Source organism: Bos grunniens, chromosome 26, assembly GCF_055505025.1.
Source record: "Bos grunniens cultivar Pamir isolate PY7600 chromosome 26, Bosgru_T2T1.0, whole genome shotgun sequence".
Lineage (NCBI taxonomy): Eukaryota > Metazoa > Chordata > Mammalia > Artiodactyla > Bovidae > Bos > Bos grunniens.
The window spans coordinates 14,373,954-14,390,748 of record NC_141190.1 but is presented as its reverse complement, the minus strand read 5'-3'; the positions used below and the strand labels follow the sequence as shown (position 1 = coordinate 14,390,748).

Below are 16,795 nucleotides of genomic sequence, written 5' to 3'. Positions count from 1 at the left end.
AAACTTTTAAATTAGCAAGCTATTTTAACTATAAGTAACAAGTTGCTTTCAGTGTACTTCAGAACTAACCAAATAAACCAAAAAGAGAACCATTCTGACAGATACACATAGTTGCTTCTTAACTGATAACACTACTAGAAGGGAAAGTAATGCTGAAAATCTAATGAGTCAAGCAATCCAAAAATATTATCAACCAATATAGCTGAAACATTTTATAGAACCTAGTTGGATCATTTTAATGTTAAAAGAGCTTATCATTTTCTCATATGTGGCATCTTGAAACACATCTCTGAATAATACAGCAGCTGGCATACACATTTAACACATTGGTTTTGAATAAAATGTCAGTATTTCTGCTAATCTCAAAGTAGAGGGAAATGCAGGTATTAGATTTATCTACACGTAAACAGGTTTGTCAGTGCTAACCTCAAGTTCTAGAATATCTAAGAAACAGCTCAGTTAGTAAACCTGCTTCTTTTAAGCCAAGGAAGTCAAGTCACTCATGCTAAAATACTTTTCACATCATAGGTGTTCCTCAGAATATATACCTAAAAAGATCTAGACAGGTTAAAGGCAAACACTCTATGAAGAGGTATAAGAAATTGCTGCAATTTCAAATTTCAAGAATATGTTCTAGAAAGATTTAGAAAAGCTCCTTCAAAAATGGATTCCTAAAAAAAAAAAAAAAATGGATTCCTTTCAGGCAGTATAATCCCCACCATAGCTATATGGGGATCTAAATATTGTCAGATGTTCCCAAGGACTCAGTTTCCTCATCAGAAAACTGAGCTAGTAATAGAACCTGTATCTACGCTGGTGGGAGGAATAAACACATAGTGAGTTGCTCAATAAATGTTAACTATTACTTGTACGAATTTCAATATTAACCTTTTGTGTGAAAAGTTTTATGCTTATCAGTTAGGGAAACAATCTTATTTTAAAGTTTCTTTTTTTTCATTCCATCCAAGAGGGGTGTATTTGTTTTGGTTGGTTTGGTTTCTTTGGTCACAGTGCGCAGCTTGTGGGATCTTAGTTCCCTGGCCAGGGATAGAACAACCCGGGCCACAACAGTAAAAGCATGGCGTCCTAAGCACTATACACCAAAGAATTCTCTCAAGAGGTTATTAAATGATTACACATGATAATGGATGATTCACAAGCTTCATTCCATCTAGAACTTTACATGGCACCATAATTCAAGTTAGATATATTGCATAGGATGTGCCAACAATCATATTAGTAACCTAAAAACTCCATGACTTTGCTTGGGTGACCTTATTAGCTGTGAACGCCAGGTCATAACACAGTAACTGTTAGTTCAACTACAACAAGCTTTCTGAAGACAAGGCCTTCTCCGCCCAAGCAGGCTGTAAATAAATTCCGAACCCAGCATCACCCTGAAGGAAATCTGACTTCACAATGTTGGGGTATTTACCAAAATGGCTTCAGAGTAGACTGTTTTTAAAAAGACACATTTATTCAGTGTCGTGATCAGACTATTACATTTAGCAAACAACAGAATAGGTGCAAAAAAATAAAATCTACATTAAAACCCTCTGCTGGAATGCTTTACACTTTCCACAGAATAGAAACTAAAATAAACTGTTACACAATTAGTCACAAATATAGTTCTCAAGTTTTTCTGCCCATACACATAAGTATTGTCTAAAACGTGTCTTCTTTGAGGCAGCTAGGCTCTGCCACCACCATTCTTGGCTGAGTTCATAAATCTATTGCAACCTATAGCTTTCCCTGTCACTTCTCTGGCTCTCCTCTCCTGCTAAGCTTTGTTTCCTTCTGCCACTACTACAGCTACTGTGCTGCTGGAATCACTAGAGTCATCTGGGTTATAATGTAGATACAAGTTCACTTTAAATGCTTTCATCATTTTCTTCTAATTGTATTCCCAATGGAATATTTCTGCAGCTTCCGCTTTCTTCTTGATATGAAGAAAGGACTGTCTTGTCTCACTGTGCTCTGAATGTAGCAAATCATCAAATGTTAACTGATCAAGAGAAGTACTCTTATTTCACATTCATTACTGCTATAAGCACAAGTGCTGACAGTCTTTTCAGGTATCTCATTTAGTTACCTAGCATTCAGTCTGTAACAGGGATCTAAAGATCATAAAGCTTTCTTTTTACACTCAAATCACCTATATACCTGTGACTGGATTTTCTTTGTTTTCTTCATGTCTTCAGTTAAGTTTTCACACAGCTTCTGTGATTCAGCCAAGGAAGAAACTGTATTTTCTTTTAGTTCGTGTAGATTGTTACACAATGTACTAAGAAAGCCATCCATTTCCTTCTTCTGATCTTCTATCTTTGAAGAGAAAAAAATAATTTTTTTCTTTCTTTTCTTAAATTAAAAAAAAAAAAATGTCCTAGGGGCTTCCCTGGTGGCTCAGTGGTAAAGAATCCACCTGCCAATGAAGGAAGACACAGATTCGATCCCGGATCCAGAAGATTCCACAAGCTGCAGAGCAACTAAGCCTACAAGCCACTATTGAGCCTGTGCTCTAGAGCCCAGAAGCACAACTACTGAGCCAACATGCTGCAACAACTGAAGCCCATGCACCCTAGAGCCTGTGCTCCAAAGGAAGAGAAGGCGCCACGATGCGAAGTCCACACACCACAACTAAAGAGCAGCCCTGCTCACTGCAACTAGAGAAAAAAGCTCTTGCAATAACAAAGACATAGCACAGCCAAAAAAAAAATTATTTTTTTAATGTTCTAAGTTTGTTTTTTATTTTTACTTTTTTGAATACATATAAATTAGAAAAGGTAGAAAACAGTATTGCAGAGAAAAGTCCCTTCCTTTCCCCTCTAGCCCCTAGCGCCCCAGTCCCACTCCCACCTCTGAGAGGTGATTATTACCATTTTTAAACACATCTAGAGGAGCCTGGTTGGCTGCAGTCCATGGGGTCGCTAAGAGTCGGACACGACTAAGCAACTTCCCTTTCACTTTTCACTTTCATGCATTGGAGAAGGAAATGGCAACCCACTCCAGTGTTCTTGCCTGGAGAATCCCAGGGACGGCGGAGCTGGTGGGCTGCCGTCTATGGGGTCGCACAGAGTCGGACACGACTGAAGTGACTTAGCAGCAGCAGAGGTATTTTGGGGCTTCCCAGGTGGCCCTAGTCATAAAGAACCCAACTGATAAAATGCAGAAGATGTGAGTTCAATCCCTGGGTCAGGAAGATCCCCTGGAGGAGGGCATGGCAACCCACTCCAGTATTCTTGCCTGGAGAATCCCACTGACAGAGGAGCCTGGTGGGCTACAGTCCATAGGGTCGCCAAGAGTCAGACACGCACGCAGAGGTATTTTATTATCCATATTTAGGCAGGTATGCATACATATGTATATATAACCACATATGTACACACACACACCATATGATAGACTGCTATGTATGCTGTGATACTTGAAGATCATTTCCTCTCGTTTTTCTTAGCCATGATTCTGCAGACCACATCAATGGTCAGCATCCTGACCACAGCATCCTCTCTTCCTCCCTCCTCCAGATTCCTTCTCAAAACCCACAGATTCTGCATGTAAACACTTCTCAACTAACAAGTCCTGGGTCCCTTGAATTCATGTGGAGTTTCTTTCTTAACAATTTGAGATAATAAGAATATTTATTACCTTATTAGCCACAATCGATAAAGTCTTGAAAATATTCTTCAGTTGACTATTGATTTCCAGTATAGATGCCACAGTGGGCGATAAAACTGTTCCCAGTGAACTGAGGAGGTCAGTCTTAAGTACGTTCTGGTTTGAAAAATACACACACAACTCTTTAAAAAGGATATTTTCACTTCCATAAATCTGGATAGTTAAATGATAATATCTTAAATACCCTGTTAACTAAACACTTGTATATTAAAACCCTAAGTGTCCATTCTCTTTTTTTTAAATAGTTTAAACACGTTCTCTTTTTTATAGCCTACAGAGCCTACTAGAGTTTATATTCATCATAAATCACTTAATCCTGCATATAGGAATTAAGAAATGGTCACTTTATGTACAATAAATTCTTAATAGTCTACTGTAACATAAGTCAGAAGAATTCAGAAGAGGGGAAAATGACAGTCATTTGATAAAATTTCAGCAATTCAACCAAAGAAAGGAAAAAAACACCTACAATTTTATTTCAAAGAAATAAATTTCAAACAACTTTAGGTTACTAAGTCAAAAGGGCTGAAACCACATAGCCTTGAAAAGTAGGCTTTGGGTTGGAGGCATTTAAGTTTGAAGAACTGGTGACTTACATTCTATTGGATAAGAACTTGTCATGGTTCTGGTTCTTGTCAAGGTATATACAAAAGTTAGAAAGTATTGTAGATTGGAAATTTTTATAAAACGAAGAAAAAAATTCTGAACTAAGCTCCTATTACTAGGGCAAGGATGAAGAACTATAACGAAATAATTAGTAAATGCTTAAAACAGTACTGGTTTTCTTTGGAAAGAAGAGCTATCATACTAATTTCAACTCATTCTGTGGGAACAGCAATCACCTCTTCAGACTCAAGCTTGCTTATAACTTGGTAGGAAGACATCAATAAACAGAGACTACCATTTATTTAGTGAGTGAATCAATTTTCATACAGCAGAAACTAACAGAACATTGTAAAGCAATTATATTCCAATTTAAAAAAAATCCCAAAAACTAAGTGCCAGTGAGCATCTTTTAACTTTGTCAAATTTGGGTGACTAAAGAAATCTACCTAATAATGTCATGCAAGCACTGAATTTAGGCAGATGTTGGCCAACATGAGCAGTATTTACTTGGAAAATGTTCAACAAATATTGTTAAACTCAAAAAGGGAGGCAGAGAGCCTATACAGAGGGAAAAACCAAAGTAAGTTATATGGCCAAGAACTTCCTAGACAAATGATACAATTACAAAATGAAGGGTATAAAGAAATCAAGTGTGGAGAAGGTAAACAACATTGTATAATTAGATGACTGGCTTCTAGAGAATTATGGGAAAAAGCCTCACAGTTACAGGCCAGAAGGACTTGATTACACATACTGGACCCCACAAATTGTTTTATAACAATATATAAATTGTTATATATGTTCCCCAAATTCTATAAGTCATTTTTCTTACACGTTTTTCTGTATTTCTGTAGTTTTAAAATTAACTACTTAATATACCCTTCAGGTTGGATCAGTGTAACATTAGCATGACTATTCCAGGACCCTTAAGAAAAGGATAACTGACCAATTTCTGAGCCAGCTAACAAGTCATAGGTCCCCTGAATTCATGTGAAGCTAAACCTACAACTCTTTTAAAAGGCATATGAACTCCTCACTCTATGTAACAGAATATAAGTGAAAAAAGTTTTGAAGGTTATATATATGCTACCGGAAATTAATCTTTCTGGGAGGAAAAAAACAGTGAAGAGACCTGTCTTTAAAAATATAAACCTACTCTATTAAAGTAATCTGTTTACCACTGTGTCTAGTAAAGCTTAAGATGAAAGAAGAGGGACTTCCCTGGTGGTCCAGTGGCTAAGACTCTGTGCTCCCAATGCAGGGGGCCTGGGTTCGATGCCTGGACAAGGAGCTAGATCCCACATGCAGCAACTAAGACCCAGTGCAGCCAAATTAAAATAAATAAATGATTAAAAAAAAAAAAAGATGAGAGAAGAGCAGTTAACATTGTTTTTAGAGACTTATCAAATGTAATAAAAGATTTACTAACAATTAATCCCTGAAGTACAGTTTTACTTTCTGCTGCTAACGACTGTTCTTTCAATATCATATTAGAAATCTGAGAAACAAGTGTAGACACATTTTCTGGAATCGATGAGAGAGATCCAAGTGCTGTTGTAGTAATAGAGTCTAATGCAGAGACACTGGAAGTCAGCAGGTTACCTACACCAAAAAGAAAAAAAGATGTAAATCTGGACAAGAATATATTTAAACATAAATACAATCTTGGCAAAATTTATATACCTGTTGTGGAAATTTATAACAAATAAGCTTAAAATAATTGACTCACTACATAAGCATGGAATTATATTAAACATAAATTATGTTCTATAGTATTCAGGAAGCACTTGGCACATCTGTAAGTGTATCAGACCTGAAACTGTAACTAGTGTAAGAGTCAGAATAATCTAAAAATTAATCTGTAACTAAAAGTAATACACAGTATTACTGAAGATAAAAAAAGGTTAAAGAAGAGTAACTAGAAATCAATAAATAAATTTTTTAGTGGTTAGCTAGAGTGACTAGACTCTAAGTGACCTTTTAAATTTTTCATGTCTGCATCTTCAAAATTTTCTATAGTGAAAATAATACTTTAATATCAGTTTTGAAATTAGTCTCACACTAAACACAGTAAGACTGAAATAAGAAATGCTTGAACTAAAGATGGTACTGATGAATTATTTGCAGGGCAGCAAAGGAGACACAGATGTAGAGAACAGACTTATGGACATGGGTTGGGGGAGAAAGGAGAGGGTGAGATGTATGGAGAGTAACATGGAAAAATATTACCATATGTAAAAATAGACAGCCAATGGGAATTTGCTATATGACTCAGGGAACTCAAACAGGCGCTCTGCAACAACCTAGAGGGGTGGAATGGGGAGGGAGATGGGAGGGAGGTTCAAGAGGAAGGGAATATATGTACACCAAGGTCTGTCTAGCAAGGCTATGGTTTTTCCAATGGTCATGTATGGATGTGAAAGTCGGACTGTGAAGAAAGCTGAGGGCCGAAGAATTGATGCTTTTGAACTGTGGTGTTGGAGAAGACTCTTGAGAGTCCCTTGGACTGCAAGGAGATCCAACCATCCATTCTAAAGGAGATCGGTCCTGGGTGTTCTTTGGAAGGAATGATGCTAAAGCTGAAACTCCAGTACTTTGGCCACCTCATGCGAAGAGTTGACTCACTGGAAAAGACGCTGCTACTCAGAGGGATTAGGGGCAGGAGGAGAAGGGGACAGAGGATGAGATGGCTGGATGGCATCACGGACTCGATGGATGTGAGTTTGAGTGAACTCCGGGAGTTGGTGATAGACAGGGAGGCCTGGCGTGCTGCAATTCATGGGGTCGCAAAGAGTTGGACAGGACTGAGTGACTGAACTGAAATGATGGCTCATTCATGTTGATGTTTGGCAGAAACCAACAAAATTCTTTAAAGCAACTATCCTTCAATTAAAAGGAAAAAAGAAATGTTTGTACTTACCAAACAAGGTCTTATGAACTTCTAGCATGGCCTTTTGTTTCATGCTGCCATCCTTAATTAATTCTTCCATGTTATTAAATAGACTATTCAAGTTTTGGCCAAAAACATCTTGAGCTTCTGCGTTATGCTGATCAACTGCCTTCTTACGATCCAGTTTAGAATGGAGACCAAATACATCTTTTGTAGTTTCTTCAACTGTGTTAAGCAACTATATATGATTTTTAAAAATAAGTGTTGATAAGATGGATATGACAAAAGCAATCTAATGAAAATATCTGTGCTTCATTAAAGACTTCTAAAAAGAACTAGTAAATTTTATATATAGTATCAGAAGAAAATTTTAAATTCATGCCAATGTTTATTTCTCCTCCACTAGCCATCTAGACAAGGACAACTGACTTTGCCAATCAATTTTAATAATTATGCTCCCTCACAAATGTTTCCCCAATATGTGTTATTAAGGCAGGAGACCCTGGTTCAATTCCTGGGTCAGGAAGATCCGCTGGAGAAGGGATAGGCTACCCACTCCAGTATTATTGGGCTTCCCTTGTGGCTCAGTTGGTAAAGAATCTGCCTGCAGTGTGGGAGACCTGGGTTTGATCCTTGTGTTGGAAAGATCCCCTGCAGAAGGAAAAGGCTACCCACTCCAGTATTCTGGCCTGGAGAATTCCATGGACTGTACAGTCCATGGGGTCGCAAAGAGCTGGACATGATTGAGTGACTTTCACTTTCATGTGTTACTAATTTCTGAAGGATACACCTAATAAAAAAGTGAGTATTTTCAACATCGCCCATCATTAGAAGATACTAAATTCTTGATGACTAGTTTCAACCATGACCACAGGTAAAGCAGTACTACATTCTAAACATTCACAAAATATATTAAAGTCAGGTTCTATTTTCAAAACTTAAGGAATAGATTTTTCTTAAATAAGCATCTCCAGTGAAGAAAATCTAGACGAAATAGTAAAATAATGTTTCTTAAATGGACAGAAGTATCATTTGGAGTGAATACACAGAATTTCACAATTTCTTAGCTTATGCTAAGAAAGTTACTTCTATGCTTTCTTATGCTTTCTAACTTTCTTATGCTAAGAAAGTTAACTTCTTTAACTCGACTTCAAATAAAAATAAAAGACAAACCCGGCTGGCAGCATCATGAAGTCTCTCCTCAGTACTTTCCAAAGCCGAGGTGATATATTCTTCTTCAACAAGCTGTAATTTAGTTTCCTGCAAATGTCTTTGAGTGGTTTCAAGTTCCTGTGTCTTACTTTGCAGGTCAGATTTGCACTGGTTAAGTTCATTTTTACTATCCATAAACAATTCTGTAACCTACATATAACACATGAAACATTTTTATTTTAGAATTTAAAAATGCCAAACTGGTCGTTGACACACCGGGCTAGTTTATAATACTAAAAGAACCAAACAAATTATTTCCATATAAAAGTTGTAACAAGTTACCAGGTAGGTTAGAGCACTTCACATAGTAACTGGTTTCTTCCTATAACTACTACTAGTACTGGTGGTCCTGTAGTTAGGACTCTGCGTGTCCAGTGCTATGGGCACAGGTTTGATACCTGGTCAGGGAATTAAGATTCCGCAAGTCGTGGGGCACAGCCAACCAAACAAAAATAAGTAACAGGTCTAATGAAATGGTGTTAATTCTTCAGATTCCTTTCAACACTGCCAGTGTGAGGGTGGCACTGAAGGGTCAGGTCTTTCAACCTTAGTTATTTAACATCTGGCTTCTCCCAACATCTGCCTTTTGTCATCTGATAAACATGTTGATGAAAATGTCTCAGCATTCACTATACAACTTTCATATTAAATTATACAATTCATTTAATTTCTTAAAATGCTGCATTAGTATGTGTCAAATTGAATAACTTCCTCAAAAAAGACTCACTTCTTCATTATCATTAATGATAAAAAAACTGTGATACAACTTAATTTTAGTTTAGAGGTCAGCAAGAAAAAAAATCTTAAAGAAAAAATATCAGGTGCCTCACATTCTGATAGTGCCTTTTAATATTTGCTTTTTACATGACAGTCAATACAGTTTTGAATGCTTACCCTATTTAGCTCTTCCTCAACAGCAGCGATTTTTTCAACCAATTCTACAATTTGTTCTTCTTGAACAGTTAGTTTTCCACTCATAGCTCTAAAATAAAATTTAACAGGATTTTAACAGTGAATATTGTTTCCTAATGCCTATAAAATTTACTCTAACACAACTGAGGCAGTTACATATCATCTCTACTATTTATCACTATCATGATAATGATGCCTAAGTATCAATAAGCAATAGATACAAAGTGCAAAAAACAAATATATTCTTTGTCTTAGGTTTATAAACAGACTGTTTTTCTTGTTTTCTCCATTTTGAAACTGAGAATCCCTACCAGTTACAGGGGAAAAAACCATGTATGGATATAAAATCTGAGAAGCTACAAAGGTGACAGAGGACAATAACCCACATAAAGCAGAGGTGGGGGATACCAGGTGTCTATAATCAGGAATATGAAGAATAATAAGCCAGACAGGCAGAATCCTGAAGAGGCTTGTGGTGTGAAAGCGTCAGGTCTCACAGGAGGAAGGGAAGGGGCTAAAACCTGGAAAACTAAAGCTATGTATACAGAGCAATTAAACCTCCTGCCCCCAGCACACAGACCCCAGTACACACCCCAACACACATACCACTATCACCCCACCACAAAAGTCCTCAAGAGATAAACGATTCTTCTCTGCTGCTGCTGCTAAGTCACATCAGTCGTGTCCGACTCTGCAACCCCATAGGCGGCAGCCCACCAGGTTCCTCTGTCCCTGGGATTCTCCAGGCAAGAATATTGGAGTGGGTTGCCAATTCCTTCTCCAGTGTATGAAAGTGAAAAGTGAAAGGGAAGTCGCTCAGTCATGTCCGACTCTTCGCGACCCCATGGACTGTAGTCCCCCAGACTCCTCTGTCCATGGGATTTTCCAGGAAGGACTACTGGAGTGGGTTGCCACTGCCTTCTCCGGATTCTTCTCTAGAGCACAGCTTCTCAGCTTTAGCACTACTGACATTTTGCACCAGACAATTCTGGTCTGCTTTAATGAGCCTCTGATTTCTTGAGATTAGCAAGAGTCAGAAGCGAGTGCTATCGTTTGCATTCCTCTAGTTCCTTCATAACTACCAACCATTTTCTATTCCACATTGTGCTTAAATGACAAAGAATTTTAAGAATGCAGATTTCCTCAAACTATTTGCTAGAGATATTGATTAAAGGAAAAGATAAAGTTGAGGGGGTACAAGAAGAGAGTTCATTCTAACAGTCTTTTGTTAACTATATCATACATCAGTTCTTTATTGGAAATAGCTCTTCAAAGTAGATGAGCTATTTGAAATACTTTTCTACATTAAATGTACAAGAGGAATGCAACATTGTTATTAAATGAATGATATAGTTTAGATAAATAATTTTTAATTGACGTATAATTGACTTATTACATTATTTTTGGGTGTACAACATAGTGATTTGATACTCATACATTACAAAATGATCACCACAATAATAGTACAATACTACTGACTATACTCCCTATGCTGTACATTCTTAGAAATTAATTTCCATAACCAAGGGCTTACCTAAAATTTTCTTCAGAAATGTACACTCCATTTTTTTCACGAGCTGCAGCAAGATCCCGTTTCAGACGCTCTATCTCTTCTGTATATTCCTATGAAAGAAGAATGTTGTGTCAGTTTAGCACTTCACTTTTTTTTCATTCAGTATGGGGAAGATTTATAATAAATAAAACAAAGTTAGCCCTCTTATCTTTTTTAAAGCATAAAAGTATGTGATTAAAAAGTCACAATCTTACTTTTCATTCAATATTAATATGGTTAGAATAAAGTCAATAGCTTTCATTCATTATAAAAATACAGGCTTCTGAAGAAAAAATAACCCCCAGTAGCCAGGTTGGTCTCCAAATCTCATTTCACACTAAAAGGAACCAGGGTTTCTTAGGGAAGTGTCTGACTCCAGGACTGGGTCAAGAAACATTCAAGATGAACCTGGAACATCTTGTAAAACAAATTAGGAAGGAAGCGAAGGAAGCTTAGGCCAACAAAAAAGACTAAAGAACCCACTGAAAGGGTACCCAATGGCCAGAGAAGGAACAATTTGAATGTCAGTGAGGTTGTTAACTACAATTGTTAGCACAAATATTCTAAATCCATGAGTTTATAATGATGTTAAGAAAGTTGGGAAACCAATCCATTATTCTCCAAACTGTCAAAGGAAATGAATCAAGCATTTGTCCTGTCTTTCCTATAAGAAATATAGCCTTGGGGAGCTGAGGGAATATTCCTCTTTACAGAGTTAGTCCAGCAGTCAACTAAGAAATAACAATTCGAAAATTATTATTATTTTGCAACCCTTAAAGAAGAACTAGTGGATCAGGTCATTTCAATATAATCAATCCCTTACCAAAAAAAGGGAAAGACCCAGATATTATGTGCTTCCAAGTGGGAGAATATACCACCACTTATCAAGTATTTTGGCCAAAAATATATAAATACGATAAAACCTGACTCTATCAAGCCTCAAAATCCAACTACTAATTTATGGCAAACCTTATTTGGATCCTAAAACAAAATATTAAAAGTCTACACTGAAACAACGGGAATTTTAAACAATGATTAAATATTTTATCATAATAAATTACTGTTAAATATTTTTAGATTTAATAATAGCAACAGGGTTCAAAAATTAAAGTGTCTAAAATAAAATGAATGCTGATAAAATAGTATGGCCTTTAAAAAATCAGATCAGATCGGATCAGTCGCTCAGTCGTGTCCGACTCTTTGCAACCCCATGAATCGCAGCACGCCAGGCCTCCCTGTCCATCACCAACTCCCGGAGTTCACCAGACTCACGTCCATCGAGTCACTGATGCCATCCAGCCATCTCATCCTCTGTTGTCCCCTTCTCCTCTTGCCCCTAATCCCTCCCAACATCAGAGTCTTTTCCAATGGGTCAACTCTTCACATGAGGTGGCCAAAGTACTGGAGTTTCAGCCTTAGCATCATTCCTTCCAAAGAAATCCCAGGGCTGATCTCCTTTAGAATGGACTGGTTGGATCTCCTTGCAGTCCAAGGGACTCTCGAGAGTCTTCTCCAATACCACAGTTCAAAAGCATCAATTCTTCGGCGCTCAGCCTTCTTCACAGTCCAACTCTCACATCCATACACGACCACTGGAAAAACCATAGCCTTGACTAGACGAACCTTTGTTGGCAAAGGTCTTCTTTTTAATATACTACATAGGTTGTTCATAACTTTCCTTCCAAGGAGTAAGCGTCTTTTAATTTCATGGTGCAGTCACCATCTGCAGTGATTTTGGAGCCCAGAAAAATAAAGTCTGACACTGTTTCCACTGTTTCCCCATCTATTTCCCATGAAGTGATGGGACTGGATGCCATGATCTTCGTTTTCTGAATGTTGAGCCTTAAGCCAACTTTTTCACTCTCCACTTTCACCTTCATCAAGAGGCTTTTTAGTTCCTCTTCACTTTCTGCCATAAGGGTGGTGTCATCTGCATATCTGAGGTTATTGATATTTCTCCCAGAAATCTTGATTCCAGCTTGTGTTTCTTCCAGTCCAGTGTTTCTCATGATGTACTCTGCATATAGGTTAAATAAACAGGGTGACAAAATACAGCCTTGACGTACTCCTTTTCCTATTTGGAACCAGCCTGTTGTTCCATGTCCAGTTCTAACTGTTGCTTCCTGACCTGCATACAAATTTCTCAAGAGGCAGGTCAGGTGATCTGGTATTCCCATCTCTTGAAGAATTTTCCACAGTTTATTGTGATCCACACAGTCAAAGGCTTTGGCATAGTCAATAAAGCAGAAATAGATGTTTTTCTGGAACTCTCTTGCTTTTTCCATGATCCAGCAGATGTTGGCAATTTGATCTCTGGTTCCTCTGCCTTTTCTAAAACCAGCTTGAACATCTGGAAGTTCACGGTTCACATATTGCTGAAGCCTGGCTTGGAGAATTCTGAGCACTCCTTTACTAGCGTGTGAGATGAGTGCAATTGTGCGGTAATTTGAGCATTCTTTGGCATTGCCTTTCTTTGGGACTGGAATGAAAACTGACCTTTTCCAGTCCTGTGGCCACTGTTGAGTTTTCCAAATTTGCTGGCATACTGAGTGCAGCACTTTCACAGCATCATCTTTCAGGATTTGAAATAGCTCAATTGGAATGCCATCACCTCCACTAGCTTTGTTCGTAGTGATGCTTTCTAAGGGCTACTTGACTTCACATTCCAGGATGTCTGGCTCTAGGTCAGTGATTATACCATCGTGATTATCTGGGTCGTGAAGATCTTTTTCGTACAGTTCTTCTGTGTATTCTTGCCATCTCTTCTTAATATCTTCTGCTTCTGTTAGGTCCATACCATTTCTGTCCTTTATCGAGCCCATCTGTGCATGAAATGTTCCTTTGGTATCTCTGATTTTCTTGAAGAGATCTCTAGTCTTTCCCATTCTGTTGTTTTCTTCTATTTCTTTGCATTGATCGCTGAAGAAGGCTTTCTTATCTCTTCTTGCTGTTCTTTGGAACTCTGCATTCAGATGTTTATATCTTTCCTTTTCTCCTTTGCTTTTCACTTCTCTTCTTTTCACAGCTATTTGTAAGGCCTCCCCAGACAGCCATTTAGCTTTTTTGCATTTCTTTTCCATGGGGATGGTCTTGATCCCTGTCTGTCATGAACCTCATTCAATAGCTCATCAGGCACTCTATCAGATCTATCTAGATCTAGGCCCTTAAACCATACTCACAGAAAAGTAGTCAATCTAATCACACTAGGACCACAGTCTTGTCTAACTCAATGAAACTAAGCCATGCCTGTGGGGCAACCCAAGATGGGCAGGTCATGGTGGAGAGATCTGACAGAATGTGGTCCACTGGAGAAGGGAATGGCAAACCACTTCAGTATTCTTGCCTTGAGAACCCCATGAACAGTATGAAAAGGCAAAATGATAGGATACTGAAAGAGAAACTCCCCAGGTCAGTAGGTACCCAATATGCTACTGGAGATCAGTGGAGAAATAACTCCAGAAAGAATGAAGGGATGGAGCCAAAGCAAAAACAATACCCAGCTGTGGATGTGACTGGTGATAGAAGCAAGGTCCGATGCTGTAAAGAGCAATATTGCATAGGAACCTGGAATGTCAGGTCCATGAATCAAGGCAAATTGCAAGTGGTCAAACAGGAGATGCCAAGAGTGAATGTCAACATTCTAGGAATCAGCAAACTGAAATGGACTAGAATGGGAGAATTTAACTCAGATGACCATTATATCTACTACTGCGGGCAGGAATCCCTCAGATGAAATGGAGTGGCCATCATGGTCAACAAGAGTCCAAAATGCAGTACTTGGATGCAATCTCAAAAACGACAGAATGATCTCTGTTCGTCTCCAAGGCAAACCATTCAATATCACAGTAATCCAAGTCTATGCCCCAACCAGTAACACTGAAGAAGCTGAAGTTAAACGGTTCTATGAAGACCTACAAGACCTTTTAGAACTAACACCCAAAAAAGATGTCCTTTTCATTATAGGGGACTGGAATGCAAAAGTAGGAAGTCAAGAAACACCTGGAGTAACAGGCAAATTTGGCCTTGGAATACGGAATGAAGCAGGGCAAAGACTAATAGAGTTTTGCCAAGAATATGCATTGGTCATAACAAACACCCTCTTCCAACAACACAAGAGAAGACTCTATACATGGACATCACCAGATGGTCAACACCGACATCAGATTGATTATATTCTTTGCAGCCAAAGATGAAGAAGTTCTATACAGTCAGCAAAAACAAGACCAGGAGCTGACTGTGGCTCAGACCATGAACTCCTTATTGCCAGATTCAGACTTCAATTGACGAAAGTAGGGAAAACCACTAGACCATTCAGGTATGACATAAATCAAATCCCTTTAAAAAATAATGAATATAAAAATCACTGTAGTGTTTCTCAGATCCTGAAAATTTTGACACCCTTTATCAAGAAAGGTTTGCTCATATAAGCTTCCTTTTAAACAGTCTGATTCCAAGAGTTATTATAAAGCTACAGTAATTAAAGCTGTGTTATTAGTGAGGGACAGACATAAATCAATGCAACAGAATAGAAAGCCCAGCTATTTTGGAAAACAACTTGGCAGTTCCTTAAAAAAAAAAAAAAGAAAACTTATATTCAATTACCATACAACACAACAATTATACTCTTGGGCAATTTTCTCAGAAAAATGAAAATTTACATGTACACAAATTACTATTAACAAATATGATCAAAGCAGTTTTATTTTCAACCGTGAAAAACTGAAATCAGCCCCTATGTCTCTCACAGGTGAATCTGACAACAAACTATGTGTGGTGTATACATGTGCAGTGCTGTGCTGTGCTTAGTCGCTCAGTTGTGTCTGACTCTTTGCTACCCCATGGACTGTAGCCCACCAGGCTCCTCTGTCCTTGGGGATTCTCCAGGCAAGAATACTGGAGTAGGTTGCCATGCCCTCCTCCAGGGGATCTTCCCAACCCAGGTATCGAACCCAGGTCTCCCACATTTCAGGTGAATTCTTTAGTCTGAGCCACCAGGGAAGCCCAAGAATACTGGAGTAGGTAGCCTATTCCTTCTCCAGGGGACTTTCCTGACCCATGAATTGAACTGGGGTCTTCTGCACTGCAGGTGGGTGGTATATACATACCAAGGAATATTCCTCAGCATTAAAAAGTAAAGATCTATTGATATGCACCACTCAGGTTAACCTCCAGAGAATTATGCTGAGTGATAAAAGCAATCCCCAAAGTTTACATACTGCATGATTCCATTCAATAACACTCTTAAAATGACAAAGGTTTAGAAAGAGAACAGATCATTGGATAACAAAGATCAGGGTGTGAGGTCAGAGTGGGAAGGAAGTGATTATAAAAGGGCAATGAGGAATCCTTGCTGAGATGGGACTGTTCAGGACCTTGACTGTGGTAGTGGCTCCATGAACCTACACATAACAAAACTGTATAGAACTAACTAAACACACACACATGATTACCAGGAAAATTGAGGAATAAGACCAATGAATTGCTATTAACGGTGTCCCTACAGTGATTACTGTATAGTTTGATAAAATGTATAAAGGATCTCTCTGTATTACTTCTTTCAACTGCATGTGAATCTATAGTTGTCTCAATAGAAACAAAAAAAAAAAACCACTACCAATAAAAGGAAAAGACAAGCCAGATTGGGAGGAAATATTTACAAATTATTTCATAAAGGATAGTATGTATAAAATATGAACAATCCTTTACAACTTCATAAAAAGACAACCCAATTAAAAACTGGCAATTTAAATAGATATTTCACAAACGAAGATATACATATGGATAATAAGCATGTGAAAAGATGCTGACTATCACTATTAAGGAAATGCTAATTAAAACTGCACTGAAGTACCATTATACACTTAAATTTTACTGACTGGATAGAGCTTGTAAGGTCATCTATTAGTATTAGAAAAAGCATTTTAACACACAGGGCATTTAATTCAACC

At 38.0% G+C, this 16,795-nt stretch overlaps 1 protein-coding gene across 1 annotated transcript in view; it reads right to left on the bottom strand.

The window, feature by feature from the left end:
* Positions 1-16,795, bottom strand: part of KIF11 (kinesin family member 11) — a 46,399-nt gene that overhangs the window by 15,563 nt on the left and 14,041 nt on the right. The window contains exons 10-16 of the mRNA XM_086378600.1: positions 10,830-10,918; positions 9,278-9,365; positions 8,345-8,533; positions 7,202-7,409; positions 5,711-5,883; positions 3,646-3,771; positions 2,164-2,322 (exon numbers count right to left, since the gene is read on the bottom strand). Of these exons, the coding sequence (XP_086234726.1) occupies positions 2,164-2,322; positions 3,646-3,771; positions 5,711-5,883; positions 7,202-7,409; positions 8,345-8,533; positions 9,278-9,365; positions 10,830-10,918 (1,032 nt within the window). The remainder of the gene's footprint in view (positions 1-2,163; positions 2,323-3,645; positions 3,772-5,710; positions 5,884-7,201; positions 7,410-8,344; positions 8,534-9,277; positions 9,366-10,829; positions 10,919-16,795) is intronic.